The following is a 25,028-nucleotide window of genomic DNA, read 5'->3' as shown; positions in this document are numbered from 1 at the left end:
GATGACCTTCTTTCTGCCCATGAGTTTAGCTAGCCAACGTTGCAATGGCGTGATCAGGGATTTCTATTGGAAAAGCAATTTATGCCCATCTTCATACTGTACTGTCTTTGCTACAGCTACTCCTCGATGATTTACATATACATATTGATTAACGGACAATAAATCATTGTCGTTTAGGGGTGGGGTTAACAATAGCTAATGCAATTCTAGCCCCCCCATGTGGCGACGAAGTATTATTGCAAGCACCTGGTTGAAAATATTTGGTCGTGATTTGGTGAATGTCGTTAGAAATTTAAACTTCTCGGAGACTGGCATATCTGCATTATCGCACGTGCAAACGGTAATGTAACTAGCTATTGGCTGCGTTGGTGGTTAAACTGGTTTGAACGGTTAAAAAGGTGCATCAAGTTGCGGAGATCAACCAGGGTATTGTCCGTTCAATTATTGCTTCAATCCAAGATGAAACGTACGGTGGGCGTGGCTCCCTATTTTCGTTTGGACTAGCTAACTAACCTCCGCAGCAGCAAAATCAGGTGAGGCTGCACTCATTCACCACAAAAATTCTGATGAGGATGACTAAAACTCCAGTGACCACAGTTCGAGCCCGAGGAGCAAGGGGGATATGAACCACAGTTGCTCAAACGCGTCGGAGGAGCTAGTGTTGTCGGCGAACGGGAAGACAGACTCCACAAAACATGCTGCTGATTTCCCCTCACATTGCGAAACCGTACACGAAAATGTTACACAACTGGTGGTCACATGTGAATCGAGCCGAATTGAATTGGAGGCCATGAGGATTAGCGGACTCTCGGTTGGATCTCATCCCGACGAGGAGTCGATTTGCTCGGACAGTGGGTTCGGAGGCTCCCCCGCGTCTCTTCTCCTCAGAAAACTGTCAAACGCCTCGTCTGTGTTGTCACCAGCCTCGTCTTTTGAAGAAAATGAGGACGACCGCGGCTGTCCTGATGAGGTCCCCCGGGTGAGTGTAGGCGGTCATGATGAGGTCCCCCGGGTGAGTAGGCGGTCATGATGAGGTCCCCCGGGTGAGTAGGCGGTCATGATGAGGTCCCCCGGGTGAGTGTAGGCTGTCCTGATGAGGTCCCCCGGGTGAGTGTAGGCTGTCCTGATGAGGTCCCCCGGGTGAGTGTAGGCGGTCATGATAATGATTATAATGCTCTATCAGCTGCAATATGATTGGACCAATCGGCATGAGTCTATGTAACGTTCTGCTCAGGAAGATGCATGTGTCATTAGAATATATCATACCAAAACATCTTTGATTGTATGATTAGAACTGGTTTTGGTTCAACAGTTCTGCTTAGTTTAATCTGAACTGATTGAAATTAGGGCAAAGTGTGACTTCTGAAGTCCCAGTAAATTTCCATCTGTCATGATGCCTGTACATCTTATGCTTTTTTTTTACTGCTGTGGAAGCACTAGTGCTGGGTGGATCTGTAAACACTGACACAGAAACTGTAAACACTTGTATCCTAGGTGCCCACTCTCCCTACCCCCTCTCCTCATCCCTCTATACACAGACAGAGGCTCAAAGCCTGAGACTGTATAGGCTGAGCTGGGGATAGGATAGGTTTATCACAGAACAAGGAGCCACGGGCCTCCCGAGTGGAGCAGCGTTCTAAGGCATTGCTAGAGGCATCACTACAGACCCGGGTTCGACCCCAGGCTGTGTCGCAGCCTGCCGCGACCGGGAGACCCATGAGGCGGCGCACAATTGACCCAGCATCGTCTAGGTTAGGGTAGGGTTTGGCTGGCCGGGATGTCCTTGTCCCAGCTAGCGACTCCTTGTGGTGGGCTGGGCGCATGCATGCTGACTTCGGTCGCCGGTTGTACAGTGTTTCCTCCGACACATTGGTGCGGCTGGCTTCCGGGTTAAGCGAGCAGTGTCAAGAAGCAGTGTGGCGTTTCAGGGGATGCATGGCTCTCGACTTTTGCCTCTCCCGAGTCTGTACGGGAGTTGCAGCGACGGGACAAGACTGTAACTTCCAATTTGGTATCACGAAATTCGGGAGAAAAAGGGGTAAAAAAGAAGAACAATGAGCCAGATATTTCACTGGATGTATAAGTGTGAAGCATCCGATTGGCGTTTCCACTCACTACCACATATAGTGATGAGAGGAAGCCCAGTGGCAGCAGTGGGAGAAGATGGCGTGAGATGGATTTTAGCTGACATTATTCTCATTTTCTCATTGATGAAACGTTTGATCTCAGTTTTCTGTTCCCCAAACTATAATCTGTTAAGAACAGAGTAAGTTTGTAGATTTTACCCTTTGCCCCAAAAATGTAAAATTGCTTTGTTTAGAAGAAGCGCAAGGGCGAATTGAGTTACTGTTCACTTCAGAGTAGGCGCCAATAGGCTCTTGCTAGCTCGTGCTTGGCTCTGCCTTCCTACTTGCTTGTTCTGCCCACTGACTAATTTGTTCCTATTGGGAATGACAGGCTGTGGTCTGTCTTGTTATAACACATCTTTGGTTTTGTCATGCTAGTAGGCCTTTTAGGGCATTAGAGTATTAGACTGTATGGATAATATTAGAGACTGGACAAAGATGGGACAGTCCTTCTTTGAAATCTCATTGTATTTATATGGTAAACATGTAGTCTAGGCAACTAAGGTTTGAAGTACAATAAGGTTTGTTCAACTCAACTTGCGGTGTAGCCTCTCCTTGCCAGGGGGTTTTGTAATGTTTAGTTTCAGGTGTAGCTGCAGGCCACTGCATACATAGAGAACAGGTTGGGCAAGTATTTCCACAGATCCTCATCTGTACATATTTCCAGGGGACACGTTTAGAGTATTGTCAAACTACAGAGACATAGAGCAGAAGAATAGAAACTTAATAAAAGAGAGAGACATGTTAGCACCTTTTAATAAAAAAAAAAATATATATAATATATATACATAAAAATCTTTGATGTAAACAATGCCAGAGTGCTGCTGACAATTCCCTATGAAGTGACCTGCTGTAAAGAAGCAAAAAATAACAGCGAATTTAACAGATGGTTTTATTGATTAGCGTTTAGGATTATGTTATTCCAAGTCTGTTGTGGTGTCAACAAATTGCATGTCTGCTTTCGCTGGACATCTTCATAGGTTTTGAAAACCATGAGAAATAAACAGCCCAACGCGGAAGCCTCAATTATCACTTAGCAACGGCCATGGAGGAAAAAGTGACGCTCTCGGAACATTCAGACAGAAACAGCGTTGGCCGTTCTGTCCTGTTTGTCTATCTGTGAATGACTCTGCACATACTCACTGGGGTACTTTAATGTGTGTTGTGGTCCAGACTTTTCTCAAGTTCATCACAGCTTTCAACAAAACAAGTCCAGCAGCCTGTAAATTATTGAATGTGTGCAGCTGTTACACAAGATCCCAGCCCAACCCCTCCTACATGTCTTGGCTCAGTCTGGTGGCCAATGGTTGTTTCCATAGAGACGCTCGGCCATAGGTCAGAAAGTTGTGTGATGGAGTTTGAGGTTGTCGCTCTCATGACAGTGTCTCTCAGTAGGGGGAGGACAGACAGGAGTGAATGTAAGCTAGAGGTGTTGTACTGTACACTAAGTCATGAGGTGTAATTGCACGATTGATTGCTCTCCCCATGCAGAGTGTCACATGGAAGAAACCCAGAAGCACAGGGACCTCGTCTCCCCTCTCAGTGCCCCCCAAGAAGCCACAGCCCTGGGTGCAAGTAGTCGGACATGCAGGTTGGTTCTTTCTGTCTGACTTTTTCTTTAATTGATCAACTTAATTTTAACCATTATTTAACTAGGCAAGTCAGTTAAGAACAAATTCTTATTTTACAATGACGGCCTACCCCGGCCAAACCCTCCCCTAACCCGGATGACGCTGGGCCAGTTGTGCGCCGCCCTATGGGACTCCCGATCATGGCAGGTTGTGATACAGTCCGGGATCGAACCAGGCTCTTTAGTGACGCCTCTAGCACTGAGATGCAGTGCCTTAGATTGCTGCGCCACTCGGGAGCTGACTTCTGCCTTTCTGTATAGTGAAGTTAGTCTTTCTTGCTGGCTTACTGCTAATAGAAGATGGCTGTGTAGTACTAATGTGTTTTGAGAGTATAACATGCCCCCCCCCCCCCCCCCCCCCTTTGCCCTCTCGTGGCTGGTGGTCCAGGGAGCTTCCATGCAGGGGACTATGGGATGCTGCTGAAGCGCTACACTGAGGGAGAGCAAAAGTGCCTGCAGAGGCTAATGGAGGACTCTCTGAGACCCTTTGTGCCAGGCTACCATGGAGTGGTGCAGCGGGCCGAGCAGGACTACAACATGATGGACGACCTGCTCACACACTTCAACTCCCCTGCAATCATGGATTGCAAGATGGGCACCCGGTGAGTGAGACTGTGATTTAGAGACACTGGGGGCTGGAAATGTTTGCAAAAAAACCCAGATACCTTATTTATTTAAGTTTTCAGACCCGTTGCTATGAGACTCGAAATTGAGCTCCGGTGCATCCTGTTTCCGTTGATCATCCTTGAGATGTTTCTACAACTTGATTGGAGTCCACCTGTGGTAAATTCAGTTGATTGGACATGATTAGGAAAGGCACACACACAGGTCCCACAGTTGACAGTGCATGTCAGACAGAGCAAAAACCGAGCCATGAGGTTGAAGGAATTGTCCGTAGAGTTCCCGAAACAGGATTGTGTTGGCACAAATCTGGAGAAAGGTACAAAAAAATGTCAGCAGCATTTAAGGTCCCCAGGAACACAGTGGCCTCCATTCTTAAATGAAGGAAGTTTGGAAGAGAGAAGGTCCTTGGTCAGCCAGGTGACCAAGAACCCGATGGTCACTCTGACAGAGCTCCTCTGTGGAGATGGAGAACCTTTCAGAAGGACAACCATCTCTGCAGCACTCCACCAATCAGGCCTTATGGTAGAGTGGCCAGACAAGCCACTCTTCAGTAAAAGGCACATGATAGCCCGCTTGGAGTTTGCCTGAAGGACTGAGAAACCAGATTCTCTGGTTTGATGAAACCAAAATTGAGCTCTTTAGCCTGAATGGGAAAAATGAATGTACAGAGATCCTTAATGAAAACCTGCTCCAGAGTGCTCAGGACCTCAGACTGGAGTGAAGGTTCACCTTCCAACAGGACAACGACCCTGAGCACACAGCCAAGACAATGCAGGAGTGGCTTCGGGACAAGTCTCTGAATGTACTTGAGTGGCCCAGCCAGAGCCCGGAATAGAACCCAATCGAACATCTCTGGAGAGACATGAAAATAGCTGTACAGCGACGCTCCCCATCCAACCTGACCGAGCTTGAGAGGATCTGCAGAGAAGAATGGGAGAAACTCTCCAAATACAGGTGTGCCAAGATTGTAGCTTCATACCCAAGAAGACTCGAGGCTGTAATCGCTGCCGAAGATGCTTCAACAAAGTACTGAGTAAAGGGTCTGAATATCTGAATACTCATGTAAATGTGATATTTTTTTTAATTTGTAAATTTGTCTAAACCAGTTTCTGCTTTGTCGTTATTGGGTATTGTGTGTAGATTGATGGGGGGGGGGGGACGACAATTGAATCAATTTTAGAATAAGGCTGTAATGTAACAAAATGTGGAAAAAGTGAAGGTGTCTGAATACTTTCCGAATGCACTGTAACTATTGTTTGATTGCATTTTCATTGTCTATAGGGAAGGCCTAATGTAATTTTTGGTAGTAAAAAATGACGCAAAATGCACATCAGGTCACCCTCCCAAATGAGTTAATTTGAACTGGACACTAGAACAGTCCAGAAAAATAGGATGTGGAGATGTTTTTTTTTTTAATAGATTTTCTTAGTATCTCATGTGAGCTGCACTGCAACTCAGTTTTCTGTATTGTAAAGTGCACCAGTGTATAGGCCCTTAGTTGACTATAAAATGTAGATCACTAAACCCATTTAAAGAGAAACAAGTTATTAATGTGTTTGATAAGATTACAGATTCTCTCAGGGGACCCACATGGGTCCCTGACCCCAAGTTTGGGAACCACTGCAATAACCTCTCTTTCTGCTTGCTTCCTCTCTCTGTGTAACTCCTTTGCCCCCTGCATTGCAGCTTGCCACTGGCTTTCTCACTACTCTCTGTAAAGAAAAGTTATTTTGTGAGAATTTATAGTAGCCTTTTTTAAAGATTATAGCTAGCTTAATTTCTGTCAACTGCTCCTGCTGAGGTCAGGCTCCGTTTAACTTCATCCTTCTAGCCAGCTAGTTGTACAGTGAGCTATCTGGTTAACAGTAGCCAGGTCACCGTTAGCTAGCCGTCTGACTGAAATATCAGCGACTATTTACCAATTGTACACTCATTCCCTGAGAGTCAGGTTTTTTGTTTGTTTGGGGGATGTCTGTTGACACGGCAGGAGTCAAGGGACGTTAAAAAAATTGCCTTAGACCACTGCGCTACTCGGGAGGCTTAAGGTGCTTGAGGTGTCACTACAGACCCGGGTTCGATCTCGGGCTGTGTCGCAGCCGGCTGCAACCAGGAGACCGCGCACAATTGGCCCAGTATTGTCCATGTTAGGGGAGGGTTTGTCCGGTTGGGATGTCCTGGCGACTCCTGTGGCGGGTCGGGTGCATGCACGCTGACCCGGGCGCAAGGTGTACGGTGTTTCCTCCAACACATTGGTGCGGCTGGCTTCCAGGTTTAGCGAGCAGTGTGTCAAGAAGCAGTGCGACGTGGCAGGGTCGTGTTTCTGGGGACGCATGGCTCTCGACCATCGCCTCTCCCGAGTCCCATCGTTGCAACTACCGTACGGACAAGACTGTAACTACCAATTGGGGAGTAAAAAATATAATTTTTTTTACATACGTCCGGCATTTCGCAAGACCATTGTCAGCAGCTTCTCTCTCTGCCACTTGCCAGCGTTGGTCTGGGCAGAGGTAGTTTGTTTCACATCTCGGCCTGAGTTTGCCATTGGGCAGAGTGGTAAATGAAATGCGCTGCTGACAAGGCACATCCCGGGGGAGCAGGTGAGCATACCTGAATTATGAATACACTCGTTCGCAGAGGCAGGCGTGGTTAGAATATTAGCGTTCTGAGACTTGATCAACGCTGGGAACGCAATAATAATAAGTGGGTAAACTATAATTAACAGAATAAAAAGGTTAGTAAACACTTTCACAAATTAAAAAAAGTGCAGAAATGGTGATTACATGCGTTTACCCTCCAGTACATCCCTGCTTCTGATGAGTATGTATGTGATATTAAGCTGTCTGCTCTGTTAGGACATACTTGGAAGAGGAGCTGGCGAAGGCTCGGGAGAGGCCCCAGCCTCGTCAGGACATGTATGAGAAGATGGTGGACGTGGACCCAGAGGCCCCCACTGCAGAGGAGCGAGCCCTACAGGCAGTACTCAAGACCAGATACATGCAGTGGAGAGAGACCCTAAGCTCCACCACCACTCTGGGCTTCCGCATCGAGGGACTCAAGGCACGAACACGCACAGACACGCACGCACAGACACACACAGACACACAAACACAGACAGTCTGGGGCAAGTGAGCTGAGCAAGTTGAGCCTGCTCTGAGGTTGCCCAGGTGTAAAAATCCCCATTGTTTAAGTCACATGTGTCAAACACAAGGACACATTTCTATCAGGCAGCAAGCACTGCCAACTGGCTGTGTGCCAAATGGCAGCACATTGCCACACATGCCCCTCCTCCCAGACCCACACACATATGAGCCAGCCAGTGTGTGTGGGTCTGGGAGGAGGGGCATGTGTGGCAATGTGCTGCCATTTGGCACACAGCCAGTTGGCAGTGCTTGCTGCCTGATAGAAATGTGTCCTTGTGTTTGACACATGTGACTTAAACAATTTTTTACAATGGGGATTTTTTTATATCATTACTAATGACACTGACCGAATCTTCTACCAGCTAAGTTTCATTTCCGTGTGAATAAAGGATTCACACGCTAGTATAAATTACTACTAAATGACACTAGGGCATACGCGAGTATTAAGGAGTTGTAAATTGTCATCTACTTTATGAAATTACAGCCTGAATTCAATGTGGCTTTCACTCGCCATGGAGTGAAAGTGCACAGACACATGCCACAGTCCTAGGCTTCTAAAATGTTGGGGTCTGGTATCGGTTTCTAAAGCTTGACAATGAATAACCAAAAGAACAAACCTACAACAAAACACCATTGCGAAGGAGAAACATGTCGGCCTATTACAGCAACATTTGATCAGAAGCCTAGGCTGACTACTCAACTGCAAGAAGTTGAGCGCACCATACAGCAGTGCTGCATTCAAGAACACCATGATCCATGCATTGCAAATAACAATTAAAACATGTTTTAAGTTCATGTTATAACAACCTAGCTATGTTTTTATTTTGAATCTTTAAATACATTTTGATTAGGGTCGCAGTATATTATGCAAAGCTAATACTTGTGCAGCCTTTGCAGCTAATCTCCTTTATTTTATGTATGTTAAAATGCTATATACAGTGTCCTATGTACATTTATAAGACATTGTAAAGGGGCATATTTCTTTGTTTTATGAAACAATGGCCAGTTTGGGTAGCAGTTGTATGCACATTTATATGTAAAAACAAACTGTCAAAGTCTGGCCAGCAAATTCGTTGGCCCGATTTGAGTTTGACGCCCCTGGTTTAAGTGAAGGATAGAAAAGTTGAGACTCCTCTGTGGTTTCCCACATTAGGCTGATGATTTCTTTTAAAACTGAAAACAAACAAACTGCAAAGAATTTCAGTAGCCTAACAGACTTACTCCCCTATGTATTTATTTGGACGGTGAAGCTAAAATGTTTAATTTGACTCTATAATGCAGAATTTTGGATTTGAGAAAATGTTTCATATTAGGCGACATTACAGAATGTCATCTTTTTTTATTTGAGGGTATTTTCATACATATCCATTGTACCGTTATATAAAATCTTTCATTTCTAATCTAGCTACCATTTCTAAGGAGGGGACAGTACATGTACATCAAAGTTGGGATCAAGAGACTGATAAACAGTTTTATCACCAGGCCGTCAGACTGTTAAACAGTCACCACTAGCCGGCCAACGCCCAGTACACTGTCCTGAACCTTATTCACTGTTACTAGCCGGCTACCTCCCAGTACACTGTCCTGAACCTTATTCACTGTTACTAGCCGGCTACCTCCCGGTACACTGTCCTGAACCTTATTCACTGTTACTAGCCGGCTACCTCCCGGTACACTGTCCTGAACCTTATTCACTGTTACTAGCCGGCTACCTCCCGGTACACTGTCCTGAACCTTATTCACTGTTACTAGCCGGCTACCTCCCGGTACACTGTCCTGAACCTTATTCACTGTTACTAGCCGGCTACCTCCCGGTACACTGTCCTGAACCTTATTCACTGTTACTAGCCGGCTACCTCCCGGTACACTGTCCTGAACCTTATTCACTGTTACTAGCCGGCTACCTCCCGGTACACTGTCCTGAACCTTATTCACTGTTACTAGCCGGCTACCTCCCGGTACACTGTCCTGAACCTTATTCACTGTTACTAGCCGGCTACCTCCCGGTACACTGTCCTGAACCTTATTCACTGTTACTAGCCGGCTACCTCCCGGTACACTGTCCTGAACCTTATTCACTGTTACTAGCCGGCTACCTCCCGGTACACTGTCCTGAACCTTATTCACTGTTACTAGCCGGCTACCTCCCGGTACACTGTCCTGAACCTTAGTCATTGAACACTGGTCACTTTTAATAATGTTTACATACTGTTTTACCCACTTCATATGTATATACTGTATTCTAGTCATGGCTCATCCTATATAACTACTCCTGTACACATCTTTACTATTCATATACTGTCCATACTATCTCTACAGTGCCTTCAAAGTATAAATACCCCTTGACTTATAGCACATTTTGTTGTTACAGCCTGAATTCAAAATTGATTAAAATAAAATAAAGTAGCACCCATCTACACACAATACTCCATAATGACAAAAGTGAAAATGTTTTTACAAATTTGATAAATCAAATACAGAAATATTTAATTTACATAAGTATTCACACTGCCTAAGTCAATACATGTTAGAATCACCTTTGGCAGTGATTACAGCTGTTAGTCTTTCTGGGCAAATCTCTAAGCGCTTTGCACACCTGGACTGTACAATATTAGCCCATTTATCTTTTTAAAAAATTCTTCAAGCTCTGTGAAGTTGGTTGTTGATCATTGCTAGACAGCCATTTTCTAGTCTTGCCATAGATTTTCAAGCAGATTTAAGTAAACTGTAACTAGGCCACTCAGGAACATTCATTGTTGTCTTGGTGAGCAACTCCAGTGTATATTTGGCCTTGTATTTTAGGTTATTGTCCTGCTGAAAGGTGAATATATCTTCAGACTGAACCAGTTTTTCCTCTAGGACTTTTCCTGTGCTTAGCTCTAATCCGTTTCTTTTTATCCTAAACTCCCTAGTCCTTGCCGATGACAGTTATGGGTAGGATCGTCATCGGCAAGGACTAGGGAATATTTTTGGATAAAAAGAAACGGAGGCCTGGAAGCCTGGTTCAATGCCTCGCAAAGAAGGGAACCTATTGGTAGAAGGGTAAAAATAAAAAAGCATACATTTGAATATCCCTTTGAGCATTGTGAAGTTATTAATTACACTTTGGATGGTGCATCAATATACACAGTCACTACAAAGATACAGGCGTCCTTCCTAACTCAGTTCCCGGACAGAAAGGAAACCGCTCACGGATTTCACCATGAGGCCAATGGTGACAGATTTTGAGAGTATGAGCAATACTCCATCACCTATTCTGCCTTCCTCTTGTGATGATTTAGTTTAACTTTAATAGCAAATTAAGGGCAACCATTGATGCCATATCCAAACGGACAGGCCCTTGGATGAGTGAGGAAACTAATGCAGAGATGACGTGGTGAAAGGCAGAGATGACGTGGAGAAAGGCAGAAGTTGCAGGTCCATTATGATATTCTGAGACAGCAACTTGGCATATATAACAAGACCATTAGAAATGCCAGACGGGCTCTTTTTTCTCACTTGATCACTAATAATCAGAATAATACGAAAGTGCTTTTCTCGACCATTGGTCTGATAAATCCTACCCCTGCAAACCTATGTGAACTTTCCTCCACATCTGAATGTGATGAGTTTGCTGCATATTTCAGAGATAAGAAACATTAGGCTGGGTATCAGTCAAACAAGACCTGAATAGGAGTTTGACCTGTGCCCTACCCTACCACGCAAAGGCTCTATGGATTTATTTTCCCTGGTTTTTTATTTCACCACCTTAAAGTGTTTAATTGCATATCTGAAGAAATGCAAGCTATTATTAATCACTCCCTGTTCAAAGGCACTTTCCCCACTGCACTAAAAACAGCTATGGTGAAACCTCTTCTGAAGAAAATCTAGATTCTCCATATGATCTTAGAGCCAACACAGATGCCAAACAGCTCTCTGTCCTTGTACTCTTGGATTTAAGTGCTGCATTCGACACTGTTGACCACGATGTCCTTCTGGACACACTGGAGAGGTGGGTTGGCCTCTAAATTGGTTTAGGACCTATTTAACCGGTCGAGAGTTTTCTTTGTCACCAACATAACTCAGAAAATACATATCACGTGGCGTTCCACAAGGTTTGATTTTTGGTCCGGTACTGTTCAGTTTATATATGTTACTTCTTGACAGCTTATCAGACAGCACAGCATTGATTTTCACTGCTACGCTGATACACAGCTTTACAGTTCTGTGTCACCAGAGGATTTTAGCGCCACAGATAAATGATTAGACTGTATTATTAGTGATTTAAATACTTGGATGGCTCAAAACCTCCTACAGCTAAATCAAGACAAGGCCGAGGTATATATTGTTGGAGCCAAAGCACAGCGAGATAATCTGTCCGCACATTTTCATTCACAGGCAATAAAGATAAAACCCCATGTAAAAAAAACAACCTAGGTGTAAATTCTATCACATGTTAGGAAAGTGACCAAAATAGTTTTTTAGCAACTGAGGAACGTTGCCAAGGTGTGTCTGTTTCTCTCTCAGGCTGATACAGAGAGACTCATCCATGCTTTTATTACAAGCAGGCTTGACTACTGTAATGCTCTCCTGTCTGGTCCACCCAAGAAAGCCATTGGTCAACTGCAAACGTACAGAATGCTGCTGCACGGGTACTGAGCAAGACCAGACGGAGAGCACACTGCCTGGTTTTAAGGTCTCTGTACTGACTGCCTGTGAGTTTTAGAATTCATTTTAAGATTCTTCTATTGATTTTTAAATCAATCCACGATTGGGCACCCCAATATGTCAGACAGGCTTTTAAGTTATGTACCCAGTAAGTCCCACAGGTCCTCTGTCACTGGCCTTTTAACTATCCCAAAGCCTAGGACCAAGAGCCATGGAGAGGCAGCCTTTAGTTACTATGCCCCCAGCCTCTGGAATAGCCTGCCAGAGAACCCGAGGGGGGACAAAACTGTGGACCTAGTTAAATGAGATCTTAAAACACACCTTTTCTGCTTTGTTTTTCCTTAGGGTGCTTTTAGTTGTTCAGTTTGTATTATTATTGTTTTTTTATCCTCATGTTTGTTGTATAGTAAATATTTCAGTTTATTTTCATTGTTTTGTATTAGTTTTTTTCCTGTGACGCACCGCACCTTGTGTTGCGTTCCATGTCTGAAATGTGCTGTGTAAATAAAGCTTGATTTTATTTGACTTTAAAACAGTTAGTTTAATAGCTGTGATGGGGGAACTTAGGATGGATCAACAATATTTTAGTTACTCCACAATACTAACCTAAATGACTGACAAGAAGGAAGCCTGTACAGAATACAAATATACCAAAATCCTGTTTGCAGTAAGACACTAAAGTAAAAACTGCAAAAAATGTGGTAAAGAAATGATCTTTTTAGGATAAAAATAAACTGAATAGATCTCAGCACAGGCAAAATCCTAGAGGAAAACTTGGTTCAGTCTTCTTTCCACCAGCCACTGTGAGATGAATTTACCTTTCAGCAGGACAATAACCTAAAACACAAGGCCACATGTTGCTTACCAAGATGACATTGAATGTTCCTGAGTGGCCTAGTTACAGTTTTGACTTAAATCATCTTGGAAAATCTGTCAAGACATGAAAATGGCTGTCTAGCAATGATCAACAAACAACTTGACAGAGCTTGGAGAATTTTAAAAGAATAGTGTGCAAATATTGCACAATCTAGGTGAGCAAAGCTCTTAGAGACTTCCCCAGAAAGAGTCACGGCTGTAAACCCTGCCAAGGGTGATTCTAACATGTATTGACTCAGGGGTGTGAATACTAATGTAAAGGAGATATTTCTGTATTTGATGTTCATTAAATTAGCAAAAATGTATAAACATGTTTTCACTTTGTCATTATGGGGTGTTATGTGTAGATGGGTGAGAAAGAAATCTATATGAATCCGTTTTGAATTCCATGTAACACAGCAAAATATGGATTAAGTCTAGGGGTAGGAATACTTTCTGAAGGCACTGTAGAGATAATATGGACAGTATATTTATATAAAAGGTGTGCAGTAGTTTTTAGAGTGAGCCATGACTAGAATACAGTATATACATATAAAGTGGGTAAAATGGTATGTGAACATTTATGAAAGTGAACAGTGTTCAATGACTATAGGGCATAGCTGTCTCGAAGGTGCAGGGTAAAGTACCGGGTGGTAGCAGACTAGTAACAGTGACCAAGGTTCAGGGTAGTGTACTGGGCGTAGGCCCGGCTAGTGGTCAATGTTTAACAGTCTGATCGCCTGGAGATGAAGCTGTTTATCATTCTCTTGATCCCAACTTTGATGCACCTGTACTGTCTCCACCTTCTAGATGGTAGTGAGGTGAACAGGCCGTGGCTCTGGTGGCTGAGGTCTTTTGATGATCTTCTTGGCCTTCATGTGACACTGGGTGTTGTAGATGTCCTGGAGGGAAGGCAGTGTGCTTTGATGATGCTTTGGGCTGATCGCACCACCCTCTGGAGAGCCCTGCGGTTGAGGACGGTGCAATTTGTATTTTTTATTTAACTAGGCAAGTCAGTTAGGAACAAATTCTTATTTACAATGACGGCCTACACCGGCCATACCCAGACGACGCTGGGCCAATGTTGCGCCGCCCTATGGGACTCCCAATCATGGTCGGTTGTGATACAGCCTGGAATCGAACCAGGATGTCTGTAGTGACGCCTCAAGCACTGAGATGCAGTGCCTTAGACCGCTGTGCCACTCGGGAGCCCCAATTGCTGTACCAGGCGGTGATACAGCACGACATGATGCTCTCACTGGTGCCTACCTTCACCACTTGGGGTCAGCTCTTCAGGAAGTCCCGGGTCCAGATTCACAAAACCTTCTTAAGAAGAAATGTCTTCTTATTAACTGCAATTTTTTCCTTAACTATAGTTTTATGAAAGAAGTTAAGCAAAGTTTCTATTCTTTAAAAAGGTTATTGGAAATGTTCTTGAACTATTTCTTATGTTTCTCCTTAAACAAGAAGTTAAGAAATTAGATTATTGAAAATAAAGTTATTGGATTTGTTCTTTATTCCAATATAGCTAAACCCTTAAACTCAGGGCAGTGAGAGAATAAGGTCATGAAAGTAATTGAACATTCACCCACAAACTTTGTCTGAAAGTTTCAGTATAGATTATTAACCCAAGAACATGTTTCAGAACAGTAATCTCAGTACAAATATGCTAAAATGATTGCCATTGCTAGCTAAGAAGATGGTTAAGAAATTATTTGAGAAGTTCATAAGAAAATCATTAAATCTTAGTTTAAGTGCAATTCATCAACAATATCCTATCTTTTTCTTAAGAAGCTTCTTAAGTTTTTTGCGTAAAAAGTGTTTTCTGTGAGTCTGGGCCCAGGACCCAGTTCCACAGGGATGGGTTCAGACCCAGGCCCCTGAGCTTAGTGATGAGCTTGGAGGGAAATATGGTGATGAAGGTTGAGCTGTAGTCAATGAACAGCATTATTACATAGGTATTTATATTGTCCAGGTGGGATAGGGCAGTGTGCTGTGCAATGGCGATTGTGTCGTCCGTGGATCTGTTGAGGTGGTATGCGAATTGTAGGTTGTCGGGTAAGATGGAGGTGATATCCTTAACTAGCCTCTTGAAGCACTTCGTGATGATAGAAGTGAGTGCTACGGGGCGATAGTCATTTAGTTCAGTTACCTTCGCCTTCTTTGGTACAGGAACATCTTGCGGCTTGAGATGCCGTCTGGGCCGGCAGTCTTGCGAGGGTTAAAATGCTTAAGATACTTACTCACGTCAGGCAAGGAGAACGAGAGCACACCGTCCTCGTTAGTGGAGGGGGCCCGCGTTGGGGGCTCCATGTTTTCCTCGAAGCAGGCAAAGGTGTTTAGCTTATCCGGGAGCGCGGCGTCGGTGTCCGAGGTGGCTGGCTTTCCCTTTATAATACATGATTGTCTGGAGTTCCTGCCACATTTCTCGTGTCGTTTTGCCTCTAGATGGAATGCTGCCGTCTGTCCAGGGTTGTTGGTTTGGATAAGTTGTAATCGTCACAGTGGCAACAACATCCTGTATGCACTTCCTGATGAACCCAGTGTATACGTCAATACTATTCTCAGAGGCGACCCGGGAAAATGTTCCAGTCCGCGTGATCAAAACAATCTTGAAGCATAGATTCCAATTGGTCAGACCAATGTTAAACAGTCCTTACCACGGGTGCTTCCTGTTGGAAGTTTCTGCCTATAGGTGTGATATGATTTTCCCAAGAGAGGGCGGGGGAGAGCCTTGTAGCTGTAGCAATGATCACGAGTTTGTGAGTATAGCCCAGGAGATGTTGACAGAATTTCGGTAGCGTTTTACTCAGATTTCCTTTGTTAAAGTCCCCAGCTGCAATACATGCGGCCTCAGGATATGCGGTTTCCAGACCTAAATGTCATTCCCTGAGGATGTGTAGCCTAAAGACCAGTGTATATAAAGTTACCCGTTTGGGCTCGAATGTCTAATCCAGTTTGCACATAGTCCAGTGTAGTTCCCGGAGAGCCGTCGTGGTGTCTGCTTGGGGGGGAATATACACGACAGTGATGATGACCAAAGAAAATGATCTCTGGAGGTAATGTGGTCGGCATTTGATGGTGAGATATTACAGATCGGGAGAACAAAAGGACTTGAGTCCCTGTACTTTACCACAATGCTATTGGTCTTTCGCACTCATTATTCATGATTCATTCATGATTATCCGTAATCATGGTAGCATCCACATTAGTGCAGGTGTTCAGAAACATATTCTATTCTTATTTACAATAAAATTAACTCCAAAATGTCACAATACATTATTTACAATTAATTTCTATTGAGCACAACATAATCTGAAGCACAACCAAAACAAACTGCAAATGCATCCATTAAATGCATCCAGCTAGGAATATGTGACCAAAATATGAAACTTTTGACTACTTTAATATACATTTAAGTGAATTTGTCCAAATACTTATGACAAATTCAAAATGCATTCATTTCTAAATGGTAAAACGTGTATGAAAATGCCCTCAAATAAAAAGTGACATTCTGTAATGTCGCCTCATATGAAACATTTGAAGCAGCATCCAAAATGCTGTAGTATAGAGCTAAATTAAAAGTTTTAGCTGCACTTTTCAAATAAATATGTAGGGGAGTGTATCACAAAAGTTTTACCTGCTGTACTGGAAGTGTAACTTTTGTTCAGCGTGAGCCAGTCTTATTGCTCTCCAGCGTGAGCCACTGTCTTACTGCTCTCTAGCGTGAGCCACTGTCTTATTGCTCTCCAGCGTGAGCCACTGTCTTATTGCTCTCCAGCGTGAGCCACTGTCTTATTGCTCTCTAGCGTGAGCCCCTGTCTTATTGCTCTCTAGCGTGAGCCACTGTCTTATTGCTCTCCAGCGTGAGCCACTGTCTTATTGCTCTCCAGCGTGAGCCACTGTCTTATTGCTCTCTAGCGTGAGCCACTGTCTTATTGCTCTCTAGCGTGAGCCACTGTCTTATTGCTCTCCAGCGTGAGCCACTGTCTTATTGCTCTCCAGCGTGAGCCACTGTCTTATTGCTCTCTAGCGTGAGCCACTGTCTTATTGCTCTCTAGCGTGAGCCACTGTCTTATTGCTCTCTTGCGTGAGCCACTGTCTTATTGCTCTCCAGCGTGAGCCACTGTCTTATTGCTCTCCAGCGTGAGCCACTGTCTTATTGCTCTCTAGCGTGAGCCACTGTCTTATTGCTCTCTAGCGTGAGCCACTGTCTTATTGCTATCCAGCGTGAGCCACTGTCTTATTGCTCTCCAGCGTGAGCCACTGTCTTATTGCTCTCCAGCGTGAGCCACTGTCTTATTGCTCTCCAGCGTGAGACACTGTCTTATTGCTCTCCAGCGTGAGCCACTGTCTTATTGCTCTCCAGCGTGAGCCACTGTCTTATTGCTATCCAGCGTGAGCCACTGTCTTATTGCTCTCCAGCGTGAGCCACTGTCTTATTGCTCTCCAGCGTGAGCCACTGTCTTATTGCTCTCTAGCGTGAGCCACTGTCTTATTGCTCTCTAGCGTGAGCCACTGTCTTATTGCTCTCCAGCGTGAGCCACTGTCTTATTGCTCTCCAGCGTGAGCCACTGTCTTATTGCTCTCTAGCGTGAGCCACTGTCTTATTGCTCTCTAGCGTGAGCCACTGTCTTATTGCTCTCCAGCGTGAGCCACTGTCTTATTGCTCTCCAGCGTGAGCCACTGTCTTATTGCTCTCCAGCGTGAGCCACTGTCTTATTGCTATCCAGCGTGAGCCACTGTCTTATTGCTCTCCAGCGTGAGCCACTGTCTTATTGCTCTCCAGCGTGAGCCACTGTCTTATTGCTCTCTAGCGTGAGCCACTGTCTTATTGCTCTCCAGCGTGAGCCACTGTCTTATTGCTCTCTAGCGTGAGCCACTGTCTTATTGCTCTCTAGCGTGAGCCACTGTCTTATTGCTCTCCAGCGTGAGCCACTGTCTTATTGCTCTCCAGCGTGAGCCACTGTCTTATTGCTCTCTAGCGTGAGCCACTGTCTTATTGCTCTCTAGCGTGAGCCACTGTCTTATTGCTCTCCAGCGTGAGCCACTGTCTTATTGTTCTCCAGCGTGAGCCACTGTCTTATTGCTCTCCAGCGTGAGCCACTGTCTTATTGCTCTCCAGCGTGAGCCACTGTCTTATTGCTCTCTAGCGTGAGCCACTGTCTTATTGCTCTCTAGCGTGAGCCACTGTCTTATTGCTCTCTAGCGTGAGCCACTGTCTTATTGCTCTCTAGCGTGAGCCACTGTCTTATTGCTCTCCAGCGTGAGCCACTGTCTTATTGCTCTCCAGCGTGAGCCACTGTCTTATTGCTCTCTAGCGTGAGCCACTGTCTTATTGCTCTCTAGCGTGAGCCACTGTCTTATTGCTATCCAGCGTGAGCCACTGTCTTATTGCTCTCCAGCGTGAGCCACTGTCTTATTGCTCTCCAGCGTGAGCCACTGTCTTATTGCTCTCCAGCGTGAGACACTGTCTTATTGCTCTCCAGCGTGAGCCACTGTCTTATTGCTCTCCAGCGTGAGCCACTGTCTTATTGCTATCCAGCGTGAGCCACTGTCTTATTGCTCTCCAGCGTGAGCCACTGTCTTATTGCTCTCCAGCGTGAGCCACTGTCTTATTGCTCTCTAGCGTGAGCCACTGTCTTATTGCTCTCTAGCGTGAGCCACTGTCTTATTGCTCTCCAGCGTGAGCCACTGTCTTATTGCTCTCTAGCGTGAGCCACTGTCTTATTGCTCTCCAGCGTGAGCCACTGTCTTATTGCTCTCTAGCGTGAGCCACTGTCTTATTGCTCTCTAGCGTGAGCCACTGTCTTATTGCTCTCCAGCGTGAGCCACTGTCTTATTGCTATCCAGCGTGAGCCACTGTCTTATTGCTCTCCAGCGTGAGCCACTGTCTTATTGCTCTCCAGCGTGAGCCACTGTCTTATTGCTCTCTAGCGTGAGCCACTGTCTTATTGCTCTCTAGCGTGAGCCACTGTCTTATTGCTCTCTAGCGTGAGCCACTGTCTTATTGCTCTCCAGCGTGAGACACTGTCTTATTGCTCTCCAGCGTGAGCCACTGTCTTATTGCTCTCTAGCGTGAGCCACTGTCTTATTGTTCTCCAGCGTGAGCCACTGTCTTATTGCTCTCCAGCGTGAGCCACTGTCTTATTGCTCTCCAGCGTGAGCCACTGTCTTATTGCTCTCTAGCGTGAGCCACTGTCTTATTGCTATCCAGCGTGAGCCACTGTCTTATTGCTATCCAGCGTGAGCCACTGTCTTATTGCTCTCCAGCGTGAGCCACTGTCTTATTGCTCTCCAGCGTGAGCCACTGTCTTATTGCTCTCCAGCGTGAGCCACTGTCTTATTGCTCTCCAGCGTGAGCCACTGTCCTATTGCTGTCTAGCGTGAGCCACTGTCTTATTGCTCTCCAGCGTGAGCCACTGTCTTATTGCTCTCCAGCGTGAGCCACTGTCTTATTGCTCTCTAGCGTGAGCCACTGTCTTATTGCTCTCCAGCGTGAGCCACTGTCTTATTGCTCTCTAGCGTGAGCCACTGTCTTATTGCTCTCCAGCGTGAGCCACTGTCTTATTGCTCTCCAGCGTGAGCCACTGTCTTATTGCTCTCTAGCGTGAGCCACTGTCTTATTGCTCTCCAGCGTGAGCCACTGTCTTATTGCTCTCTAGCGTGAGCCACTGTCTTATTGCTCTCTAGCGTGAGCCACTGTCTTATTGCTCTCTAGCGTGAGCCACTGTCTTATTGTTCTCCAGCGTGAGCCACTGTCTTATTGCTCTCCAGCGTGAGCCACTGTCTTATTGCTCTCCAGCGTGAGCCACTGTCTTATTGCTCTCTAGCGTGAGCCACTGTCTTATTGCTCTCTAGCGTGAGCCACTGTCTTATTGCTCTCTAGCGTGAGCCACTGTCTTATTGCTCTCCAGCGTGAGCCACTGTCTTATTGCTCTCCAGCGTGAGCCACTGTCTTATTGCTCTCTAGCGTGAGCCACTGTCTTATTGCTCTCTAGCGTGAGCCACTGTCTTATTGCTATCCAGCGTGAGCCACTGTCTTATTGCTATCCAGCGTGAGCCACTGTCTTATTGCTCTCCAGCGTGAGCCACTGTCTTATTGCTCTCCAGCGTGAGACACTGTCTTATTGCTCTCCAGCGTGAGCCACTGTCTTATTGCTCTCCAGCGTGAGCCACTGTCTTATTGCTCTCCAGCGTGAGCCACTGTCTTATTGCTCTCCAGCGTGAGCCACTGTCTTATTGCTCTCCAGCGTGAGCCACTGTCTTATTGCTCTCCAGCGTGAGCCACTGTCTTATTGCTCTCCAGCGTGAGCCACTGTCTTATTGCTCTCCAGCGTGAGCCACTGTCTTATTGCTGTCTAGCGTGAGCCACTGTCTTATTGCTGTCTAGCGTGAGCCACTGTCTTATTGCTCTCCAGCGTGAGCCACTGTCTTATTGCTCTCCAGCGTGAGCCACTGTCTTATTGCTCTCCAGCGTGAGCCACTGTCTTATTGCTCTCCAGCGTGAGCCACTGTCTTATTGCTCTCTAGCGTGAGCCACTGTCTTATTGCTCTCCAGCGTGAGCCACTGTCTTATTGCTCTCTAGCGTGAGCCACTGTCTTATTGCTCTCCAGCGTGAGCCACTGTCTTATTGCTCTCCAGCGTGAGCCACTGTCTTATTGCTCTCCAGCGTGAGCCACTGTCTTATTGCTCTCCAGCGTGAGCCACTGTCTTATTGCTCTCCAGCGTGAGCCACTGTCTTATTGCTCTCCAGCGTGAGCCACTGTCTTATTGCTCTCCAGCGTGAGCCACTGTCTTATTGCTCTCCAGCGTGAGCCACTGTCTTATTGCTCTCCAGCGTGAGCCACTGTCTTATTGCTCTCCAGCGTGAGCCACTGTCTTATTGCTCTCCAGCGTGAGCCACTGTCTTATTGCTCTCCAGCGTGAGCCACTGTCTTATTGCTCTCTAGCGTGAGCCACTGTCTTATTGCTCTCCAGCGTGAGCCACTGTCTTATTGCTCTCCAGCGTGAGCCACTGTCTTATTGCTCTCCAGCGTGAGCCACTGTCTTATTGCTCTCCAGCGTGAGCCACTGTCTTATTGCTCTCCAGCGTGAGCCACTGTCTTATTGCTCTCCAGCGTGAGCCACTGTCTTATTGCTCTCTAGCGTGAGCCACTGTCTTATTGCTCTCCAGCGTGAGCCACTGTCTTATTGCTCTCCAGCGTGAGCCACTGTCTTATTGCTCTCCAGCGTGAGCCACTGTCTTATTGCTCTCCAGCGTGAGCCACTGTCTTATTTCTCTCTAGCGTGAGCCACTGTCTTATTGCTCTCCAGCGTGAGCCACTGTCTTATTGCTCTCCAGCGTGAGCCACTGTCTTATTGCTCTCCAGCGTGAGACACTGTCTTATTGCTCTCCAGCGTGAGCCACTGTCTTATTGCTCTCCAGCGTGAGCCACTGTCTTATTGCTCTCCAGCGTGAGCCACTGTCTTATTGCTCTCCAGCGTGAGCCACTGTCTTATTGCTCTCCAGCGTGAGCCACTGTCTTATTGCTCTCTAGCGTGAGCCACTGTCTTATTGCTCTCCAGCGTGAGCCACTGTCTTATTGCTATCCAGCGTGAGCCACTGTCTTATTGTTCTCCAGCGTGAGCCACTGTCTTATTGCTCTCCAGCGTGAGCCATTGTCTTATTGCTCTCCAGCGTGAGCCACTGTCTTATTGCTCTCCAGCGTGAGCCACTGTCTTATTGCTCTCCAGCGTGAGCCACTGTCTTATTGCTCTCCAGCGTGAGCCACTGTCTTATTGCTCTCCAGCGTGAGCCACTGTCTTATTGCTCTCCAGCGTGAGCCACTGTCTTATTGCTCTCTAGCGTGAGCCACTGTCTTATTGCTCTCCAGCGTGAGCCACTGTCTTATTGTTCTCCAGCGTGAGCCACTGTCTTATTGTTCTCCAGCGTGAGCCACTGTCTTATTGCTCTCCAGCGTGAGCCACTGTCTTATTGCTCTCCAGCGTGAGCCACTGTCTTATTGCTCTCTAGCGTGAGCCACTGTCTTATTGCTCTCTAGCGTGAGCCACTGTCTTATTGCTCTCTAGCGTGAGCCACTGTCTTATTGCTCTCCAGCGTGAGCCACTGTCTTATTGCTCTCCAGCGTGAGCCACTGTCTTATTGCTCTCTAGCGTGAGCCACTGTCTTATTGCTCTCTAGCGTGAGCCACTGTCTTATTGCTCTCTAGCGTGAGCCACTGTCTTATTGCTATCCAGCGTGAGCCACTGTCTTATTGCTCTCCAGCGTGAGCCACTGTCTTATTGCTCTCCAGCGTGAGCCACTGTCTTATTGCTATCCAGCGTGAGCCACTGTCTTATTGCTCTCCAGCGTGAGCCACTGTCTTATTGCTCTCCAGCGTGAGCCACTGTCTTATTGCTCTCTAGCGTGAGCCACTGTCTTATTGCTCTCCAGCGTGAGCCACTGTCTTATTGCTCTCTAGCGTGAGCCACTGTCTTATTGCTCTCTAGCGTGAGCCACTGTCTTATTGCTCTCTAGCGTGAGCCACTGTCTTATTGTTCTCCAGCGTGAGCCACTGTCTTATTGCTCTCTAGCGTGAGCCACTGTCTTATTGCTCTCCAGCGTGAGCCACTGTCTTATTGCTCTCCAGCGTGAGCCACTGTCTTATTGCTCTCTAGCGTGAGCCACTGTCTTATTGCTCTCTAGCGTGAGCCACTGTCTTATTGCTCTCTAGCGTGAGCCACTGTCTTATTGCTCTCCAGCGTGAGCCACTGTCTTATTGCTCTCCAGCGTGAGCCACTGTCTTATTGCTCTCTAGCGTGAGCCACTGTCTTATTGCTCTCTAGCGTGAGCCACTGTCTTATTGCTATCCAGCGTGAGCCACTGTCTTATTGCTATCCAGCGTGAGCCACTGTCTTATTGCTCTCCAGCGTGAGCCACTGTCTTATTGCTCTCCAGCGTGAGCCACTGTCTTATTGCTCTCCAGCGTGAGCCACTGTCTTATTGCTCTCTAGCGTGAGCCACTGTCTTATTGCTCTCCAGCGTGAGCCACTGTCTTATTGCTCTCCAGCGTGAGCCACTGTCTTATTGCTCTCCAGCGTGAGCCACTGTCTTATTGCTCTCCAGCGTGAGCCACTGTCTTATTTCTCTCTAGCGTGAGCCACTGTCTTATTGCTCTCCAGCGTGAGCCACTGTCTTATTGCTCTCCAGCGTGAGCCACTGTCTTATTGCTCTCCAGCGTGAGACACTGTCTTATTGCTCTCCAGCGTGAGCCACTGTCTTATTGCTCTCCAGCGTGAGCCACTGTCTTATTGCTCTCCAGCGTGAGCCACTGTCTTATTGCTCTCCAGCGTGAGCCACTGTCTTATTGCTCTCCAGCGTGAGCCACTGTCTTATTGCTCTCTAGCGTGAGCCACTGTCTTATTGCTCTCCAGCGTGAGCCACTGTCTTATTGCTATCCAGGCGTGAGCCACTGTCTTATTGTTCTCCAGCGTGAGCCACTGTCTTATTGCTCTCCAGCGTGAGCCATTGTCTTATTGCTCTCCAGCGTGAGCCACTGTCTTATTGCTCTCCAGCGTGAGCCACTGTCTTATTGCTCTCCAGCGTGAGCCACTGTCTTATTGCTCTCCAGCGTGAGCCACTGTCTTATTGCTCTCCAGCGTGAGGCCACTGTCTTATTGCTCTCCAGCGTGAGCCACTGTCTTATTGCTCTCTAGCGTGAGCCACTGTCTTATTGCTCTCCAGCGTGAGCCACTGTCTTATTGTTCTCCAGCGTGAGCCACTGTCTTATTGTTCTCCAGCGTGAGCCACTGTCTTATTGCTCTCCAGCGTGAGCCACTGTCTTATTGCTCTCCAGCGTGAGCCACTGTCTTATTGCTCTCTAGCGTGAGCCACTGTCTTATGCTCTCCAGCGTGAGCCACTGTCTATGTATTGCTCTCTAGCGTGAGCCACTGTCTTATTGCTCTCCAGCGTGAGCCACTGTCTTATGCTCTCTAGCGTGAGCCACTGTCTTATTGCTCTCCAGCGTGAGCCACTGTCTTTATTGCTCTCCAGCGTGAGCCACTGTCTATTGCTCTCTAGCTGTGAGCCACTGTCTATTGCTCTCTAGCGTGAGCCACTGTCTTATTGCTCTCCTAGCGTGAGCCACTGTCTTATTGCTCTCAGCGTGAGCCACTGTCTTATTGCTTCTCCAGCGTGAGCCACTGTCTTATTGCTATCCAGCGTGAGCCACTGTCTTATTGCTCTCCTAGCGTGAGCCACTGTCTTATGGCTCTCTAGCGTGAGCCACTGTCTTATTGCTCTCTAGCGTGAGCCACTGTCTTATTGCTCTCCAGCGTGAGCCACTGTCTTATTGCTCTCCAGCGTGAGCCACTGTCTTATTGCTCTCCAGCGTGAGCCACTGTCTTATTGCTCTCCAGCGTTGAGCCCACTGTCCTTATTGCTCTCCAGCGTGAGCCACTGTCTTATTGCTCTCCTAGCGTGAGCCACTGTCTATATGCTCTCTAGCGTGAGCCACTGTCTTATTGCTCTCTAGCGTGAGCCACTGTCTTATTGTTCTCCAGCGTGAGCCACTGTCTTTGCTCTCTAGCGTGAGCCACTGTCTTATTGCTCTCCAGCGTGAGCCACTGTCTTATTGCTCTCCAGCGTGAGCCACTGTCTTATTGCTCTCTAGCGTGAGCCACTGTCTTATTGCTCTCTAGCGTGAGCCACTGTCTTATTGCTCTCTAGCGTGAGCACTGTCTTATTGCTCTCCAGCGTGAGCCACTGTCTTATTGCTCTCCAGCGTGAGCCACTGTCTTATTGCTCTCTAGCGTGAGCCACTGTCTTATTGCTCTCTAGCGTGAGCCACTGTCTTATTGCTATCCAGCGTGAGCCACTGTCTTATTGCTATCCAGCGTGAGCCACTGTCTTATTGCTCTCCAGCGTGAGCCACTGTCTTATTGCTCTCCAGCGTGAGACACTGTCTTATTGCTCTCCAGTGAGCCACTGTCTTATTGCTCTCCAGCGTGAGCACTGTCTTAT

At 46.5% G+C, this 25,028-nt stretch overlaps 1 protein-coding gene across 1 annotated transcript in view; it reads left to right on the top strand.

Moving 5' to 3' along the window:
- Positions 1-267: 267 nt before the first annotated feature.
- itpkca (inositol-trisphosphate 3-kinase Ca) overlaps positions 268-25,028 on the top strand; it is a 31,406-nt gene continuing 6,645 nt past the window's right edge. The window contains exons 1-4 of the mRNA XM_039005629.1: positions 268-979; positions 3,618-3,717; positions 4,145-4,358; positions 7,233-7,437. Coding sequence (XP_038861557.1) covers positions 623-979; positions 3,618-3,717; positions 4,145-4,358; positions 7,233-7,437 — 876 coding nt within the window. The 5' untranslated portion in view covers positions 268-622. The remainder of the gene's footprint in view (positions 980-3,617; positions 3,718-4,144; positions 4,359-7,232; positions 7,438-25,028) is intronic.

Source organism: Salvelinus namaycush, chromosome 12 (assembly GCF_016432855.1).
Source record: "Salvelinus namaycush isolate Seneca chromosome 12, SaNama_1.0, whole genome shotgun sequence".
Lineage (NCBI taxonomy): Eukaryota > Metazoa > Chordata > Actinopteri > Salmoniformes > Salmonidae > Salvelinus > Salvelinus namaycush.
Note: the sequence above shows the minus strand (reverse complement) of the source record. Positions and strands in the feature narration are given on the sequence as shown.